The 20,819-nt window shown below is 46.9% G+C and overlaps 1 protein-coding gene across 4 annotated transcripts in view; it reads right to left on the bottom strand.

The window, feature by feature from the left end:
• LOC137619712 (uncharacterized) overlaps positions 1-20,819 on the bottom strand; it is a 98,891-nt gene that overhangs the window by 26,209 nt on the left and 51,863 nt on the right. For all 4 annotated transcript variants that reach the window (XM_068350000.1, XM_068350002.1, XM_068350001.1 and 1 more), the window contains exons 2-4: positions 15,136-15,387; positions 6,690-6,764; positions 4,045-5,074 (exon numbers count right to left, since the gene is read on the bottom strand). In XM_068350000.1, coding sequence (XP_068206101.1) covers positions 4,045-5,074; positions 6,690-6,764; positions 15,136-15,375 — 1,345 coding nt within the window. In that variant the 5' untranslated portion in view covers positions 15,376-15,387. The remainder of the gene's footprint in view (positions 1-4,044; positions 5,075-6,689; positions 6,765-15,135; positions 15,388-20,819) is intronic.

Raw genomic sequence — 20,819 nt, forward strand, 5'->3', positions numbered from 1 at the left:
TAATAATTGTTTCACCCAAAAGCCATAAGGTTGAAGAGATTTTGGGTGCAACTCCAAATATGTTGAGTGCCTTACAAGGCTTGCAGTCTGAAAGGCTAGAAAATTAGAGAATCTGCAATCTAAACCAATACCGAAAAATAGAAGATATTTGGTAAATGTCTAGAGGTAACTCTCCAGCATCAACAAGGAGACTTGAGATAGGTGAGGTTCTAAAGGCTCCAGTGGACAATCTAATACCAGCATGATGTATTGAATCTAATATCTTTAATCGGCTTGGGGTAGCTGAGGAGTATATTTCACATCCATAACTAATTTTGGAAAAATCAAGGTCTTGTATAATTTAAAGTAGTATTGCGGTCTGGCCCCATGATATGTGGGACAATACTTTTAAAAGATTCAGAGCCTAAACACATTTAGCTTTTAATGCTTTTAGGTGAGAAACCCATGTAAGTGTACAATCAAATATCAAACCTAAAAATTTATCTTCCCCTACACATGGGATCCGTTGACCTTCAATGTATATATCCGGGTCTGGATGTGCTCCCCGGATACGACAGAAATGGACAATAGTAGTTTTACTTGTCGAGAACTTGAATCCATTCATATTGGCCCACTGGGTAATTTTGTCAATTGAGAGTTGTAGTTTTCTCTTAACCAATGCCATTCTAGCTCCAGAAAATGATATTGAGAGATCATCCACAAATAATGTTGAGAGAACATCCCAGGGAATAACTGAGGATATCCCATTAATTGCTAGTGCAAACAGGGTTACACTCAGCACACTACCCTAAGGAACTCCTTCTTCCTGACATTTACTCTGATAGAGTTTACCCCACTCTCACTTGAAAATCTTATGTGAAAGAAATGACTGAGTAAATACTGTAATGGCAGCTCTCCTCTCAATCCCAAGGGTAGGGAGTGGACATTAGGGAAGCAGCTCTTGCAGGTGACATTGGTGGAGAAATTTAAATTCCATGAGATGTTAATGGGATCTTCTGTGGGATTTGAGACAGTCCTACTATTTTCTTTCCCTTAAACATTCTTTTTCACTTGGTTTCTTTTATTATTATCACCCCTTCCCTCCCCCCAAACATTAATGAGAGAACTTAATGTTCTCCGTACCCCTGGATCTGATGGTGAACTCCAGACACCATTGACGACTTCTGCTGATTTATTTAAGGAAAATTCTGTTGACCTAGAAATAAAAAAGGGACCCCTCTACTAATGTTTCAAAACCAAATAAGTCGGGTAACACAGGAAAACTTTGATTCCTTCATTTTACCCAATTTCCAATCGATACTGATTATAAGCAGCTATATAAAGCATAAAGGCTATGGTGAGAGAGAAATAAGAATGAAACTTGAAAATGAAAAATGGCATTCATGGATATCTTAAACTGATCATTAAGAAGCATTTAATGCAATATGTAACATCAATAATATTAAATTTAATAACTTGAATGTCATGGTTGCCCTTTGTGATAAGATACCAAACGATTTGGATGTGTACAGACTCGCTGACTGATTTGAAAAAGATGTTGATTTAACTATGCCTTTGTAGAGAAAGCCAAACCACCAATGTGGCTTGTTGCCGAGCCTGAAAAAACCACCACCAAAATACATGGGAGTAGAATGATCTGGATATGGTTTCCTTTGTATAAGTCTATGTCCAGACCCCTAATATTCACCATTCTATCTCTATTTTCTGAACTGCATTGGATAGAAACAACCTTTATTTGATGCTGCAGAAACTTTTACTCTTATGGCGCAATAAACAAAATCCTTTTCGAATTTGTCCCTTTCCCTTAAATCCCTTGGGTCATACACCTCTCCACAAAGCATGTAACTGCTACTGATATAACTTATTAACTCATAATTTCTTGGAAAATATAAGTGTGTCTGAAGGGTTTCAAAACATCTTTTTCTTTAAGAAAATACTGACGGGTTTACAAGCAGAAAGCTGAAGCATGTGAGATTTTGTCGATAAATAGGGCTGATAAGTAAAATTATTTGAGATTTATATTTCAAGGTTCTTTCTTAGTTCTAAAAACCTGTGAATCATTTTATCCAAACCCTGTGACCCAAATCCCTTCTTGAAACAAAGGGAGGGAAAAGGAAGCCCAAAGTTATGGTGTACGGCCAGATATTTCATGTTGCTAAAAATAATCCCATGAACTAAGAACAATTATCAAATATTCAGAAAGACATTGGATAATGGCAATGTGTACAATAGGTGGATATCAATGACTGTTACTAGTGAATTGAGACGATAGATACGACTCAATTTAACTCAGGATGCTAAAAAACAACTTGTGATACTGTTTCGAGAGGTTTGTCAAATCTTTAGAAGCAAGGTGTGCTAGAAAGGAACACGAATCTATTAAAATGCCAGCTGAGCAATGGAAAAAGCACACAGTAGTAAATCCTCAATAGGTCTTATTGAATCTTTGTATGTCAGATTATAACAGGTGCAAGGTGTGTAAGCATGCCCTCAGGAAAACAGAATCCAAACACAAACTATTTTCTTACGAATCACTAAAATAGGTAAATTCGAAGTAAATAACACATTATGCAATTTAATTACTAGCCTAAATGTGAGCTACTGTTAATCATAATAAATTAGTCCTCTAGAACAAAAGAAAGAGTACCGTACCTCTTTTCTATTTACTTCACCACACTGTATCCCCAGCCATGGTAAAAAGAAAATGTGAAGCAAAAGTAAGATATAACATCTATATGACCCACATTCCTTGCAGGTGTCAATAAATAAGACTGTTCTAAGAACTAAATACAGTACATAGAAAATAGTCATGTTAAAAAAGCAGAGCACAGAAAACAGTCATGTTAAAAATCCTGCAAGCCTAAAAAGTATTCTACTGAAACCTATGCAAGAAGAAGTGCAGAAAAGAACTTTCAAAGGTTCAACTTTCGTTTTTTGGTGGCAGGAGGAAAAAATATGCAATTTTATGGCAATTACCTTAACATACATATCTTACCTAGATTTTAAGACAAATCCAACTTTTTTATGACTTTACACATTTCTCAAAATTAATTTGATCTTAGCTGTAAACTATTTGACAAACAGGAGAGGACCAATTGACAGTCTATTGTATGCTGACCATAAAATCTCAAGGTCTTGAGAATGAATAGCAACCCACACCAACAGGCATTAGCGCTGCTTAGCCTACACAAATGTATCTCAATTATAGAAGTCCTGGCTCCCAGGATCGTAATTCTTAATATGAATACAAGATCCAAGTTTGGATTATAGAATGGTTCTTCAGAGAACCATTCTCCTCGATTTATCATCACGTTATTTTGCTTTAGGGAATGGTCCTAGTTTTAGCAAGTTTGTTACTTTTAATAAAATAAGTCGGATACCATTTGGCTTTTACATTCATGCAACCTAATTTTTCTCATACTTCAGGTAAAAATTAAAATGATTAATTACTATGGGAAAATGAATGAAAGCTGTACAATGGGATTAAAGAAATGTGTAGAAAAAAAAATAACCTACAATCTGAAAATGTGGAGTTGTGAATCAAAGGAAACAATTCTACACAATAATAATAGGAAGAACAACATATTCAGGGACACTAACTGATTCAATACTGGTAATCCATTTATAAAAATAAAAGTCCATATTTATTACCGTCCCAAAATCAAAATTGTCTCTGAAAGGAAAAACCATAAAATCCTAAAATGTAAGAATATTGAAAATCAAACACTGTAAGACTCAAAATAAAACCAATACTTCACTAGAATAAACTTAACCCTTCCTAATTGTACAGTAAATAATTTTGATGCATATTTTTTAAAAGCTATAGTACTTAAGAAAGATTTAAAATTCCAAAGTAATTGAGCATTACACATTCAGGTTTTCTCCTCATGATCCCCAAATGCCCTCTGAAAATTTTTTATCTTTGTTATGCAGTAATGCACTTGTTTCTAATATTACTTTATTCATACCAAGCACACAACTTTTGTTCTGGAGGAGTATTGATTAGCTTAATATTCTTAAGTAAAAATAAAAAGATATTCGTACCTTTAGTATCTGGAGAACATTCCACACAGCGTGGATCCCCACAAATGTCTGGCAATAATTCAGTTCTTTTGCAAATAACAATAGCTTCAGGAATTGTATCGGCATGGTATTCCTGTCCTTGAAGGCATCCTGCAATCTCACCATCTTTCCCATCAATCTCTACACTGGATACGAGAGCAGTTTCAGTTCTAATACACAATGCAACAGACTCCAGTTTTCTGCCTTTCACATGTGAAAATGTAGCACGATGAATGTTCCCTAGTCCTGTACCCCGTATTGATCTAATTCCTGCTGAAACTAGTGTTATATTATCAAGTATTATATCGGCTCCTGACCCTACACTCAAAGCTTCAGTGAATAGGGTCATATTTGCGACATGTTCTATTTTTGCTTTGCCTTCAACAACCTCGACCGCCCTCTCTTTCATCAGCAAAAACTTTATGTACTTTGCTTCAAATTTTCCAGTATTTATTGTTTCAGGAGCCAGTTCAAGTGACTGGCAATGAGAAATTTCAAAGACCGAAGCTTCAGGGTGAACATAAGGTATTATGGCTTTTGTACTAAAGGCTACATTAGTATGATGTGATAGCTTAAGCCTCACAATAGGTGCCACAATACTACGACTTTTAAATTCAACATCTGGAACAGCAGTTATAGATAGCTTTACTTCAGGAGGAGGTGTATGGATTCTGTCAATTTCTATCTGTTTCAATGCTGGTGAGTCTAGGAATACTTTTATAGAAAATGCTTTCTCAGGAATAATAATCTTTTCTCGGACATTTGCAAAATTTAGCACAATGTTAGAATCTCGGGGTTTGAAGGCTCCTGGTGCAATTATGATTTTGCTGACATTAATCACATTTAGTTGTTGTAGATTAGCATCGATACTGCCAGGACATATGAGAACAGAAGCTTCTGTGGTGAGGGTTAGTTGCCTTTCAGTACCTGAAGACGACAATACTATGCTCCTTGTACCTTGACATTTTTTATTTGCAACAAATGCCGGGGGAGATATAAACCTTGAGTCACTCTGTTTGGAAAAATCAGTTTGGAAGATGAGTGTTAGTTATATTCTGAAGTTTATAAAAAACAGTATACATTCTATATGGTTAAAGTAATTTTTACGATATATGGTCAAGAAAGTTTTATGAAGGTAGACACTGCATAAGAAAGTGTGGGTAAAATTAACCCAAAGGCAACACATGTATATAGGAATTTTGATGTAAATTCTTTGTTTCTTAGGTTAAAAAACAATGGGGCATATGATGAATTATTGAAATGTTTGAGAAAAGATGTCAAGGTAAGTGCAATCATGTTATTTTAAGAATAAATCAACTCCATTTAGGGAAAACATTTGTAATGTGATAGAAGGTATAGTGCTATACATATTTCTAGATATTATACCAATTCAGCCCAAACTTGGTCATAGCAGCCAATGGTAATATCTAGTTTGTTTGAATATTAATAGTTACATAGCCATAACTAAACTATAGAATAAAATCTAGCATAAAATTCCTTGGCATGAAAAGCCTAACGTACTATTGGCCAAAAGTATTCTTATACACCTCAAGTTCTTCTCAGCCTTATATGTTCTGGTAACACTTACGCCACATGTCCAGCTGTAAGATTACCTCTGTTACCTCACCTCACTTTTTTATACAAAGTTGTAGTTATTTGCTTACTTTGACGTGATAATATTTGAGAATTAAAAATTAACCCTTCATCCTGGTAAGCTTCTAGACTCTATTGCATTTATGAGTTTACTGTTATTTTAGAGAACTGGTCTTCCTTTCCCATTTCATTCTAGCACACACACACACACACACACACACTCTCTCTCTCTCTCTCTCTCTCTCTCTCTCTCTCTCTCTCTCTCTCTCTCTCTCTCTCTCTCTCTCTCTCTCTGCAAAATTTATCATTAATCAAATGCCAAGTCACAAACCTACCAATTAGCTACGATGGTGAAGATGGGATGATTTCAATCCTAAGTACAAAACACCTGAATTCTACAGGTATATGTACAGAAGAATTGTCATTGACTTTTATCTTTCTTCGTGGCTGAGTGGTATGGTCAATGTCATACAAGTATCCTGGACCAGGGTTCGAAGCCCGGCCGGACAGATACTATAGTCTTTGAGTGATTTCGCCTCGGGCTCTGATCCCGAGGTTGTTAAACCAGACTTTAATGTGTTAATATGCATGGCTTATTTGAAATATATAAATATTCATATATATATATATATATATATATATATATATATATATACAAACGCACACACACACACACACACACACATACACACATATATATATATATATATATATATATATATATATATATATATATGAGAGATGTATTATAATAGGTCTCAGGATACACAATCATACATGTGACTAAGTTTGATTTTCTTATGGAATAATTCAGATCAAACTATATGACAGAATCATCGCAAGCAACAGGAGTATTGACTTGAATAAATGAAAAAAAAAAGAGCAATTTACTACCACTCTATGATAGCTAAGTACGAAATAAAGAAATCCCCATAAGCAAGTTATAGAAGAACGTTAACGGAATAGAGGAGTGAATTCAATTACAAGCACTTAAAATAGTTAAACTATAAAAAAAAAAAAAAATGTTAACTTACCAAACTAACATCCCGCTTCTTCCTCGTACCTAAGTTCCCAAAACAAGCTCCATCACGAATAATAGGGCTATAATTCTGAAAATGAGGTAAAATGTTTCAAAACTTACTTTAATATAAGCTTCTATCTTATGTCATTAGATTCAATTTATTTGTAAACGACCAATATGCAGTGAATTGAAACTCACTCATTATACTGTAATCAAATTATTAAATAATCCGCTGACAAGAACATAAACATGGCAAATTCGGAGATAATTTGTATTTTTCCTAACCATACAAACCTTAGCTATTTACATAGGGTTTACTTTCGGCTTAGCTGAAATGACGAGCCATTAGATTTTAACGAGGGTTAAACTACCCCCGCGCTAATTAGCACAAGGGGAGGGGAGGGGTAGCTAGCTACACCTCCCCCCCACACACTGGTGAGCTGCCTCACTTCACTTAGAGGTAGGACTTGTCTTGGGGGACAGGGCTGGCGGGCAAATATGTGTAATTAGATAAGGTTTGTATGGTTAGGAAAAATACAAATTATCTCCGAATTTGTCATTTGTTCCGTAACCGAAATACAAACCACGCTATTTACATAAGGTGACTTACCCTTAGGCAGGGTGGAAAGTCCCCAGACTTACTGGCTTTTGGCTCACCCGGGGACTCAGAATCCGAGTGAGCAGCACTCGAGAAAAAGTCCCTGCACCTCGCAAGTTTCTTGCTACGCAAGAAACGTGCGGCCTACATAAGTTGTGTGTGGAGAAATGAAGTGTGACTCGTCCTAGGAAGTTGACCTGAAGTCCTTTATATGGAATTCTAAGCTAGGACGTCCCAATACCACCTCGTCAGGGTATGGGGGATGCGACAGTATTATTCTTAATACTAGGAACACAAGGAAGCATGGTTTACCTGCAGAGGTTTGAGGTCAGCTATGCAGAGACCCAGGATCCTGCATTCCCCAGGAGAGAGGAGGATGAAGAAAGAAGTAAGGGCCAGACATACTCTTTCATTCACGCAGACTAAAACCGGGTAACAGTGCCCTCAACCTTCTGCTACTTGTCCATTAAGGAGCCTGAGGTTAGACCAGCTGTTGTGCAGCCACCACAGGCCCGGTAGAAAAAGTATCGAGGTTCCTGTGGGTCACGTCCTGCAGGTAGTGGGCTGTGAAGGTCGTTTGCCGCTTCCAGACCCCAGCTTGTAGCACCTGCGTCACAGAGAAGTTTCTCTTGAAGGCCAGGGACGTGGCGATGCCCGACATCATGTGCCCTAGGGCGACGTGACGGAGGAGGGTCTGGATTCAAGGCATGATGAATGGTCCGTCGAATCCAGGCTGAGATGGTATTCTTGGTGACCTTCCTCTTCGTCCTTCACGTGCTCACAAACAGAGCTTGCACGCGGGGACAGACTGCAGCTGTTCTCTTCAGATAACGTCTCAGACTTCTTACTGGGCAAAGTAGCAGATGATCTGGGTCATCTGTTACGGACCGGACACTCGTAACCCTGAAGGAGTCGAACCGTGGGTCCGGCACTCCAGGGTTCTGAGTCTTGGCAACAAACTCAGGGACAAACCTGAACGTTACCTCCCCCCATCCCCTTGAATGGGCGATGTCGTATGAGAGACCATGAAGTTCACTGACCCGCTTGGCCGAAGCCAGAGCGAGCAGGAATACCGTCTTCCAAGTCAGGTGTTGGTCAGAAGCCCAGCGTAATGTTTCGAACGGGGGTCTCTTCAGAGCCCTGAGGACCAGAACCACGTTCCATGGAGGAGGTCTCACTTCCGACTGAGGGCAGGTAAGCTCGTAGCTTCGTATGAGTAAGGAAAGTTCCAGCGAGGAGGAAATGTCTATTCCTTTCAGCCTGAAGGCTAGGCTTAAGGCTGAGCGATAGCCTTTCACCGCCGAGACCGAAAGGCACATTTCCTCCCGCAAATACACGAGAAACTCCGCTATTGCTGGAATAGTGGCATCGAGGGGAGAGATACCCCTCCCACGACACCAACCACAGAAGACTCTCCACTTCGCCTGGTAGACCCCTGCGGATGACTTTCGTAGGTGTCGAGACATCCTTTCCGCAACTTGTTGCGAAAAGCCTCTCTCAGTGAGGAGGCGCTGGATAGTCTCCAGGCGTGAAGCCAAAGCGATGCTACGGCTTTGTGGAAGATGTTGCAATGTAGTTGTCTGAGTAGCTCGTGTCGTGGGGGAAGCTCTCTCGGGAGTTCCGTCAGGAGCTGCAGAAGGTCCGGGAACCATTCTGCATGATGCCATAGCGGAGCTATTAAGGTCATCGACAGGTTGACCGATAGTCTGGTCTTATTGAGCACCCTTCTCATCAGACAGAACAGTGGGAAGGTGTAGAGGTCGATGTTGTCCCACCGTTGTTGGAAGGCATCTTGCCAGAGTGCCTTGGGGTCCGGGACTGGGGAGCAGTACAGCGGCAGCTTGAAATTCAAGGCTGTCGCGAACAGGTCCACTGTCGGGGAACCCCACAAAGTCAGGACTTTGTTGGCTACTTGAGGATCCAAAGACCACTCGGTACTCACTATCTGCGAAGCTCTGCTCAGACTGTCAGCGAGCACATTCCTTTTGCCGGAATGAAGCGAGCTGATAGACGTATCGAGTGGACTTCGGTCCATCTCAGTATCTATACTGCAAGATGGGATAGCTGTCGTGAAAAGGTACCTCCCTGCTTGTTGAAATAAGCCACTACTGTGGTGTTGTCGCTCATCACCACCACGGAGTGGCCCGCCCGGGTCTGTTGGAACTGTTGAAGGGCCAGAAATACGGCCTTCATCTCTAGCAGATTGATGTGGAGGAACTTTTCTGATTCTGACCATAGGCCTGAGGCCCTCTGCTTCAGAACGTGGGCCCCCCACCCTTCTTTTGATGCGTCCGAAAACAGCATCAAATCCGGGGGAAGGACGAGAAGATCCAATCCCTTTCGAAGGTTGTCGTCGGTCAGCCACCACCGCAGATCCATCCGTTCCGCAGGTCCTATCGAGACCAGAGAGTCCGGGGCATCAATGCCTTGATCCCACCGGGACTTGAGCCGCCACTGCAGATTGGGCTGGAAGGTCTTCTCAACTGAGGAAAGGCTCTGCAACCCTCCTCAGCCTTGCTATCCTATCGTCTGATGGAAGGCTTTGTGGAGATTGGTGTCTAATATCATGCCTAGATATACCAGTCGTTGTGTTGGGAGCAGAGAGGACTTCTCGAGACTTACCATGATCGCTAGATCTTGGCAAATTCCCAGAAGCCTGTCTCGGTGTCGAAGAAGGGTCGACTCCGAGTCTGCCAGGATCAGCCAGTCGTCCAGATAACGGAGGAGACGGATGCCGTTCCTGTGCGCCCACGAAGATATCAGTGTGAACACTCTGGTGAACACCTGAGGTGCTGTGGAGAGACCGAAACACAGCACCTTGAACTGGTAGATCTTGTTGTCTAGGCTGAATCTTAGTTAGGTACTTCCTGGAAGACGGATGGATTGGGATCTGGAAGTACGCGTCCTTCAGATCCAGTGTGCACATGAAGTCTTGCAGTCTCACTGCAAGTCTGACCGTGTCTGCTGTCTCCATGCTGAATGAAGTTTGCTTGACAAACTTGTTCAGGGCTGAGAGGTCGATGACGGGTCTCCAGCCTCCAGATGCCTTCTTTACAAGAAAGAGTCGACTGAAGAAGCCTGGGGAGCCGTCTACGACCTCCTGGAGAGCATCCTTCTTGAGCATGGTCTCGACTTCTGCCCGAAGGGCTAGCCCCTTTGCCAATCCCATGGCATAGGAGCTCAACGACACTGGATTCGCTGTCAGGGGAGGTTGAGATGTTATGAACGGGACGCGATATCCTTGTCTAATCACAGAGACCGTCCAGGAATCGGCCCTGTGTTGCTGCCACCTGTGCACGCAACTTTCAGGCATCCCCCTACAGGTGGACACGCAGGGGGATTGCCAATCCTAGCGTTTGCGGCCTCGGCCGCTCCTTCTAGGATTTCTGCCTCCCATGGAGGACTTTCCGCCCTTCTTGTCTTTGACAGAAAAGGGCTGCTGTTTAGACACCTTAGTCTTAGCTGCCGGAGCCTGCTTCGGTGTCCTGCGAGGCTGCTGTTGCTGATGAGGAGCTGGAGGTTTGTAGGGCCGAGATGTAAGGGCCTTCTGGAGGAGCGAATCATGACTCGTCTTCCTCCACCTCTCAGCTGTCCATTCTATATCCTTGGGCTCAAACAGGTTTCCTCCAAGGATGGAGGAATGTCTGAGCTTGCTGACATCCATAGAGGGGACCTTCGGGTGGAACCTCTCAGTCACCGCATCACGTTGCTTTAGAATCGAGTTAGCTCACAGGTTAGTGACCTGGTGAGCCAAAAACTCGATGGAGCGCGTGCCCGAGAGGAGGAAGGTCTCCAGGGCCTTCCTATTGCTCTCCTTGGACAAGTCCTCAGAGCGCAATAAGATGCCCAAAGACCCTATCCAGACCTCCAGCCACGAAGTGGCCTGCATGGCACACTTAGCAACTTTCTCTTGGCTTAGGATCTCAGACGCAGAGAATGTCACCTGCCAAGCATTGAGTTTCTCTAGAGAGAGACCCCTGGTGAGCTCTTCCACAGAGTGGTGGAGGGGAAGAGCTAAACAAGACTTCTCCATGATCTCAAAGTACCTCCTCTGCTGAACGCGAGGAGGTGGGAGGAGCTTGTTCCCAGCAGAAGAACGGCTGGAGGAGGCGAGCTCGGAAAGCTGGCCCTCGACCTTGTCCCTGGCACTCTTCACCCCCTGGGACCATGGCAGGGCTGCACTGGCCTTGGGGGGCTTCTGAATACCATAAACTTGGTCCAGGACCGTATCCTTGCCTTTGCGGGGGGCGGTCTCGGGGTCCTTAAACTATTGAGTTTCCTCATTAGATTAAGAACCTGCCAGAAGGCATGCTCTGACTCGCGCTGCTCTCCTCCTTGTGGACTGGCGGCTAAGTCTCCTGTCCCCATTGGCTCTTCTTGGGGGACACGCGGATGTTCTCCCGGGGAATGGTTGGCTCTGGACGAAACCTCGAAGATGACTTGGGTATCGTCTTTGAGTCCTTGGGCTCCCTCCTAGGAGGGATACAGGACTCTAGCAAAGAGGTCTGGAAGGTCCCTCCTACGCGAGACGTTTCTCTTCCTTGAGGTGGGGTTCCTCCCATTGGTGCCGTGGGAGAGTGCCTCACCTCGCTGTATTCTCCTGAGGACGGGAAAGGTTCGTCCGCAGGAAAAGGAGAAAACGCCTGCAAAGGGGAAGGGGCCTTCCCGACGGACCTCTTGAGAGCCCGCTTAACCCTGGTAGAAATTACCGCGAAATCCACTCCTCTCCTTCTCTTCAGCGGGGGCGAGGGAGCCTTTGGTTTTAGTCCCAGATCGGCAAGGGCTGGCTTCATAGCCTGCACGACCACTTTCATCAGGGAACCAAACCAAGGCTGGCGGCTGACTGATGCAGTGTCAGCGATTCCCGCTGGAGGGAAGGGGATCAGCTGATCCTTAGGAGTGTATACTAATGGGCCTGCCTGAAATGAAGAAAGGGAAGAAGAATGTTGCCTGGACCTCTCCGATGAATCTTCCTGCTCCTGGACGCGTGCTCGGTGCTTACGAGATGGCGATCGCTTGGACGATCTGGAAGCACGCGGCCCCGGCAACTCGCAAGGTTGGGCGCGCTGCGAAACCCGGCGAGAATCGCGTTGGGGGTCGCGCTGGCGCCCGCGCGATGGTAAAACCGCTGTCTCGCGCGTGGGTGCTAGGTCGCACGCGGGCAACCGTTGGCGCGCAGGCACGCGGAGATGAGGGCGGAGATGAGGGCGCAGGAGAGTTGGCGCGTGGGCGAGTGGACGCGCTGGCGATGGGGAGCGTGGGCGCGCAGACGAAGGTGTGCGTGGATGCACAGGTGAGGGTGTGCGCGAGTGCCCGGGCGATCGCTGGCGATCAGGAGAGCGATGGCGCGTAGGCGATCGGTGGCGCGTTGGCGAGCGATGGCGCGTTGGCGAGCGATGGCGCGATGGCACGTTGGCGCGTTGGCGAGTGATGGCGTGTTGGCGAGCGATGAAGCATGGGGTGAGTAGGCGACCGACTGCGCAAAGGCGAGTTAGTGCGTGGGCGAGTTGGTGACCCATGGCGATCAGACGCGTGGGCACGTGGGTACGTGGGCGTGTTAGCGCGTTGGCGAGCGTTCGCGCACAGGTGAAGGATCGCGCGGGCACGTAGGAGAACGCTGGCAGGTAGGAGATCGCTGACGCGTAGGATGGCGCGCAGTAGCGCGGAGAGAAGTTGCCAACTGGGGCGCAGGGCCAGGGGGCGCTGATGTGCTCGAGGGCGAACGCTCGTGGGCGGGCTCAGGAGTCGATTCGTGGGCGCACATGCACTTTAGAAGTGCGCACAGGAGAAAACGCACGGTGGTGCGCAGGCGGCGGTCGACGCGCAGAGGAACGCTGGCGAGGCAAATGATCAATGTCCTTGCATGCGCCCAGATCCGAAGGTCGTGGGCGAACGTTGGCGCATATGGCGCGCATCAGGAACTGGGGGCGCAGTAGTGCGCTGACGAGCAGGAGGTTGATGGCGCTCAGGAGACTGTTGACGCGCAGTGCGCGCAGCAGGGACTGAAGAGCGCTTGCGCGCTGGCGAGCAGGAGAGCACTGGCGAGCAGGAGAGCGCTGGAGATCAGGAGAGCGCCGACAAGCAGGAGAGCGCTGGAGATCAGGAGAGCGCTGACGAGCAGGAGAGCGCTGGCGATCAGGAGAGCGCTGGCGAGAAGAGTCTGTTGACTCATCCGCAGGAGAGCGCTGGCGAGCAGGTGAATGCTGGCGAGTAGGAGAGCGCTGGCGATCAGGAGAGCTCTGGCGAGAAGAGTCAGGTGACTCTTCAGCAGGAGAGCGCTGGCAAGCAGGAGACCGCTGGCGAGCAGGAGAGCGCTGGCGAGCAGGAGAGCGCTGGCGAGCAGGAGAGCGCTGGCGAGCAGGTGAGCGCTGGCGGGCAGGAGGGCGCTGGCGATCAGAAGAGCGGTGGCGCTTGCGCGCTACTGAAGGGCGCACAGGTGTAACCTGGCACGGAAGGGACTTACCCACATTGTGGGATAAGCCCTTCTGCCCCGAAGGGACCAGTGCTTGAATTAACAAGGAGAATCTGGCAGGCGCAGGAGATCGCGAACGATCTGCGGAGAGGTCCAGTGATGTCACAGCCACGGTCTGCTCCCGACGAGAAGAATCCTTTGCAGGGGACGACGAAGATGAAGACCCGAAGAGAAGGCGCCTCTTACCTCGCTTGTAAGGAGAAGGAAGGCCTCGGCTGCGAAGAGGAGGGCGAGCCTTACGGCGAAGACGACCTCGAGGCAAGGTATCACCATCGTCGGTCCTCCGAAGAGGAGTCTCTGTTAGTGCACTCCCCCGAAGGGGAGGAACACCCGCAGGAGAGACCGTTGGACCCAGCTTTCCCCTCGAAGGATGTTTGGAGGGGGAACCTGAGCCTTCAGCAACATCCGCAACAGCAGCAGTCGGGGTTTGACCCGACCCGTCGGACGCCTCTGCCACAAAAACGTCGACAATAGCCAGAGGGTCTACCTCTGGTATTACCGGCAACTGTTGGACAGCTGCCCCCAACTGGATCAGATCAAACAGGGCTTCCTTGGAGGGCGAGCCCTTAAGCCCCAAGGAAGCCCAAAGTTGGAAAAGATCATTGTTAGATACAGTTTGGTCATCAAAATCAACTATGTCCTCCCCCGGAGGAGGAGGGGGAGCTGCCTCGCTATGGGAGGCAACACCCTCTCCCGAACCCCGAGATTGGGAAACAAAAGAAATACCTACGCTACCACTCTGCGGCCTCTCGCTTGAGACCGAACGAGTGGGAGCTTCGGAGGCGGTTCGGGCAACGGAAGAAGAGTCCTTGGAGCCTTCCTTCCGCAAGGCAGTCCCTGAGGGAGAACGGTCTCGCTTAGAACTCTTCTTACACAGCCGGGCAAACCTCTCCCACTGGGAGGTAGGCCCCTCCCTACATTCCATACAAACATTATCACTTTCACACCGTTGACCTCGACACTGCGGGCAAAGGGTGTGAGGGTCTGTATCGACCGCCGACATGAATGTTCCACAGGGGCGGTCGGGGAGTCCAGGGCACTTCCGCATAATGGGAAGAAAAGGTAGAGGCCAACTTCAAACACACAACTGTAAGAAAAAGAAAAACAGATTAAGGCTGTCAAAAATGCGAGGACGAGACAGATACGTCTGTACATCGTCCGAGCCAAAAGTGAAGTGAGGCAGCTCACCATTGTGTGGGGGGGAGGGGTAGCTAGCTACCCCTTCCCTACCCCCGTGCTAACTAGCGCGGGGGTAGTTTAACCCTCGTTAAAATCTAATGGCTCGTCATTTCCATTACGCCGAAAGTAAACACTATGTAAATAGCGTGGTTTGTATTTCAGTTACGGAACAAATCAATTTTGTGTTATATAAAAAGAAAAAAATCTCACCACCAGGTTTGCACATGGTTGAGAATAGCCGTCAGTGCTCAAGCACTTGCAAACTTCATCTAGTTCAGCATCATCAGGAGACGCAGAGGCTGAAGGAGGTCCTGATTCACCCTGTGTCCAACTAGCAAGAACGTCCACACCATCAATGCTACCTTCATCACCAATGGCAACTACAATTAGGGAAGAAGAGTAAAGGGCCACCACCACGGAGAAAGTACAAATTAGGTGAAGGTATGTCATTACTTGTCAGATCTGAAAAGGGGGAAAAAATTATGTGACTGCATAAAAAAAATTTCAAGTAGTAGTTTTGTCAAGTACTGCACTGACAAACTGGAAGGGAAATATTCTAAATATTTCCCAAGTTAATTTTGTTTCATTTATTCTTTAAAATGATGTTTTTCCCTGACAATTGCTAGGCTTAAGTTAAGCTTTAAAAGCCTGGTCAGATAGAGGGTAATAGATATACCTACTTTCATCAAATTTACTAACCTACTAAAAAAAAAAGAAAAAAAAAAAGATTTCACATTAGGTTAAATCCATTGCCATTTTCAATATCTCATAATACAACCAGTGCATATGCATAAAAAGAACCTTGAATACTGCCTCAAAGCCCTCCAGCTGTAAATAATATGTTCCTAATACTATACATTAAGCTCAATTTAATGTCAAGAAAGGAAACTTACAGTACTTACTAAATGGGTTACAAATGTATTTAAAAGGTAAAGAGATTCTCAATGAAATTATAATGAACAACCATCGTCTGTCAAAGTTTATTTCTGCAGAGATGAGAACCTAAAGGAGACGCCCGTGACTGACCAGGCAACTATTTCGATTGTTTTTTAATTATATTTGCCAATCTCAATCTTAATAAACTACCATAAATAATAGTTCCAAGCAGAACTGAAACGAAAGTGTTTCATTATTAAAAGCAGAAATAGGGAAGAGAGGAGGAGGCATATACCTTCCCAAATCGTTTCAACTAGTCAAAAATCAAAATCTAAAAACTTACCATGTGGCTGTGACTAATATTCAAAACTAAAGATATAGCCCATTTGACAGCGCCATCTCTCTAATAGTAGCACAAAGAATCCTCATAAATACGTTTTTTTTCTTGGGGGGGAGGGGAAATCACATTCCTATAAGGTCCATCAGGAAATAAAACTGGCTTGTCCTCTTGACAACATTGGGTAATTTTGCAAACATGACAAATTCGGAGATAATTTGTATTTTTCCTAACCATACAAACCTTAGCTATTTACATAGGGTTTACTTTCAGCGTAGCTGAAATGACGAGCCATTAGATTTTAACGAGGGTTAAACTACCCCCGCGCTAATTAGCACGGGGGTAGGGGAGGGGTAGCTAGCTACCCCTCCCCCCCACACACACCGGTGAGCTGCCTCACTTCACTTAGAGGTAAGACTGGTCTTGGGGGACAGGGCTGGTGGGCAAATATGTGTAAATAGCTAAGGTTTGTATGGTTAGGAGAAATACAAATTATCTCCGAATTTGTCATTTGTTCCGTAACCGAAATACAAACCACGCTATTTACATAGGGTGACTTATCCTTAAGAAGGGTGGAAAGTCCCCAGCCTTACTGGCTTTGGCTTACCCGGGGACTCAGAATCCGAGTGAGCAACACTCGAGAAAAAGAGTCCCTGCACCTTGCAAGTTTCTTGCTATGCAAGAAACGTGCGGCCTACATAAGTTGTGTGTGAAGAAATGAAGTGTGACTCGTCCTAGGAAGTTGACCTGAAGTCCTTCAGATGGAATTCTAGGCTAGGACGTCCCAATACCACCTCGTTAGGGTATGGGGGATGCGATAGTATTATTCTTAATACTAGGAACACAAGGAAGCATGGTTTACCTACAGAGGTTTGAGGTCAGCTATGCAGAGACCCAGGATGCTGCATTCCCCAAAAGAGGGGAGGATGTAGAAAGAAGTAAGGGCCAGACATACTCTTTCATTCACGCAGACTAAAACCGGGTAACAGTGCCCTCAACCTTCTGCTACTTGTCCATTAAGGAGCCTGAGGTTAGACCAGCTGTTGTGCAGCCACCACTGGGCCGATAGAAAAAGTATCAAGGCTCCTGTAGGTCACGTCCTGCAGGTAGTGAGCTGTGAAGGTCATTTGACGCTTCCAGACCCCAGCTTGTAACACCTGCGTCACAGAGAAGTTTCTCTTGAAGGCCAGGGACATGGCGATGCCCCTGACATCATGTGCCCTAGGGCGACGTGACGGAGGAGGGTCTGGATTCAAGGCATGATGAATGGTCCGTCGAATCCAGGCTAAGATGGTATTCTTGGTGACCCTCCTCTTCTTCCTTCCCGTGCTCACAAACAGAGCTTGTACGCTGGGACGGACTGCAACTGTTCTCTTCAGATAACGCCTCAGACCTCTTACTGGGCAAAGTAGCAGATGATCTGGGTCATCTGTTACGGAACGGAGACTCATAACCCTGAGGGAGTCGAACCGTGGGTCCGGCACTCCAGGGTTCTGAGTCTTGGCAACAAACTCAGGGACGACCCTGAAGGTTACCTCCCACCATCCCCTTGAATGGGCGATGTCATATGAGAGACCATGAAGTTCACTGACCCACTTGGCCGAAGCCAGAGTGAGCAGGAATACAGTCTTCCAAGTCAGGTGTTGGTCAGAGGCATGACGTAATGGTTCGAACGGGGGTCTCTTCAGAGCCCTGAGGACCCGAACCACGTTCCATGGAGATCTCACTTCCGACTGAGGGCAGGTAAGCTCGTAGCTACGTATGAGTAAGGAAAGTTCTAGCGAGGAGGAAATGTCTATTCCTTTCAGCCTAAAGGCCAGGCTTAAGGCTGAGCGATATGCTTTCACCGCCGAGACTGAAAGGCGCATTTCCTCTCGCAAATACACGAGAAACTCCGCTATTGCTGGAATAGTGGCATCGAGGGGAGAGATACCCCTCCCACGACACCAACCACAGAAGACTCTCCACTTCGCCTGGTAGACTCCTACGGAAGACTTTCGCAGGTGTCGAGACATCCTTTCCGCAACTTGTTGCGAAAAGCCTCTCTCAGTGAGGAGACGCTGGATAGTCTCCAGGCACGAAGACGAAGCGATGCTACGGCTTTGTGGATGATGTTGCAATGTGGTTGTCTGAGTAGCTCGTGTCGTGGGGGAAGCTCTCTCGGGAGTTCCGTCAGGAGCTGCAGAAGGTCCGGGAACCATTCTGCATGATGCCATAGCGGAGCTATTAAGGTCATTGACAGGTTGACCGATAGTCTGGTCTTGTTGAGCACCCTTCTCATCAGACAGAACGGTGGGAAGGCGTAGACGTCGATGTTGTCCCACCGTTGTTGGAAGGCATCTTGCCACAGTGCCTTGGGGTCCGGGACTGGGGAGCAGTACAGCGGCAGCTTGAAATTCAAGGCTGTCGCGAACAGGTCCACTGTCGGGGACCCCACAAAGTCAGGACTTTGTTGGCTACTTGAGGATCCAAAGACCATTCGGTACTCACTATCTGCGAAGCTCTGCTCAGACTGTCGGCGAGCACATTCCTTTTGCCAGGAATGAAGAGAGCTGATAGACGTATCGAGTGGACTTCGGTCCATCTCAGTATCTCTACTGCAAGATGGGATAGCTGTCGTGAAAAGGTACCTCCCTGCTTGTTGATATAAGCCACTACAGTGGTGTTGTCGCTCATCACCACCACGGAGTGGCCCGCCCGGGTCTGTTGGAACTGTTGAAGGGCCAGAAATACGACCTTCATCTCTAGCAGGTTGATGTGGCAGTACTTTTCTGATTCTGACCATAGGCCTGAGGCCCTCTGGTTCAGAACGTGCCCCCCCCCCCCCCCCTTCTTTTGATGCGTCTGAAAACAGCATCAAATCCGGGGGAAGGACGAAAGATCCACTCCCTTCCGAAGGTTGTCGTCGTCGATCAGCCACCACCGCAAGTCCGTCCGTTCCGCAGGTCCTATCGAGACCAGAGAGTCTGGGGAATCAATGCCTTGATCCCACCGGGACTTGAGCCGCCACTGCAGAGATCTCATCCTCAGGCGGCCGTTGGGAACTAGACGGGCCAAGGAGGCTAGGTGACCTAAGAGACTTAACCAAGATTGGGCTGGAAGGTCTTCTCGACTGAGGAAAGGCTCTGCAACCCTCCTCAGCCTTGCTATCCTGTCGTCTGATGGAAAGGCTTTGTGGAGATTGGTGTCTAATATCATGCCTAGATATACCAGTCGTTGTGTTGGGAGCAGAGAGGACTTCTCGAGATTTACCATGATCCCTAGATCTTGGCAAATTCCCAGAAGCCTGTCTTGGTGTCGAAGAAGGGTCGACTAAGAGTCTGCCAGGATCAGCCAGTCGTCCAGATAACGGAGGAGATAGATGCCGTTCCTGTGCGCCCACGAAGATATCAGTGTGAAAACACTGGTGAACACCTGAGGTGCTGTGGAGGGATCAAAACACAGCACCTTGAACTGGTAGATCTTGTTGTCTAGGCTGAATCTTAGGTACTTCCTGGAAGACGGATGGATTGGGAACTGGAAGTACGCGTCCTTCAGATCCAGTGTGCACATGAAGTCTTGCGGTCTCACTGCAAGTCTGACCGTGTCTGCTGTCTCCATGCTGAACCGGGTTTGTTTGACAAACTTGTTCAGGGCTGAGAGGTCGATGACGGGTCTCCAGCCTCCAGACACCTTCTTTACAAGAAAGAGTCGACTGAAGAAGCCTGGGGAGCCATCTACGACCTCCTGGAGAGCATCCTTCTTGAGCATGGTCTCAACTTCTGCCCGAAGGGCTAGCTACTTTGCCGATCCCATGGCATAGGAGCTCAACGACACTGGATTTGCTGTCAGGGGAGGTTGAGATGTTATGAACGGGACGCTGACCGATCACAGAGACCGTCCAGGAATCGGCCCCGTGTTGCTGTCACCTGTGCATGCAACTTTGCAGGCATCCCCCTACAGGTGGACACGCAGGGGGATTGCCATCCTAGCGTTTGAAGCCTCGGCCACTCCTTCTAGGATTTCTGCCTCCCCTGGAGGACTTTCCGCCCTTCTTGTCTTTGACAGAAAAGGGCTGCTGTTTAGACACCTTGGTCTTAGCTGCCGGAGCCTGCTTCGGTGTCTTGCAAGGCTGCTGTTGCTGTTGAGGAGCTGGAGGTTTGTAGGGCAGAGATGTAAGGGCCTTCTGGAGGAGCGAATCATGAATCGTCTTCCTTCACCTCTCAGCTGTCCGTTCTATATCCTTGGGCTCAAACAGGTTTCCTCCAAGGATGGAGGAATGTCTGAGCTTGCTGACATCCACAGCGGGGACCTTCAGGTGGAACCTCTCAGTCACCGCATCACGTCGCTTTAGAATCGAGTTAGCCCACAGGTTAGTGACCTGGTGAGCCAAGAACTCGATGGAGCGCGTGCCCGAGAGGAGGAAGGTCTCCAGGGCCTTCCTATTGCTCTCCTTGGACAAGTCCTCAGAGCGCAATAGGATGCCCAGAGACCGCAGCCAGACATCCAGCCACGAAGTGGCCTGCATGGCACACTTAGCGACTTTCTCTTGGCTTAGGATCTCCGACGCTGAGAATGTCACCTGCCAGGCATTGAGTTTCTCTAGAGAGAGACCCCTGGTGAGCTCTTCCACAGAGTGGTGGAGGGGAAGAGCTAAACAAGACTCCTCCATGATCTCGAAGTACCTCCTCTGCTGAACGCG

Source organism: Palaemon carinicauda, chromosome 26 (assembly GCF_036898095.1).
Source record: "Palaemon carinicauda isolate YSFRI2023 chromosome 26, ASM3689809v2, whole genome shotgun sequence".
NCBI classification, from domain to species: Eukaryota; Metazoa; Arthropoda; class Malacostraca; order Decapoda; family Palaemonidae; genus Palaemon; species Palaemon carinicauda.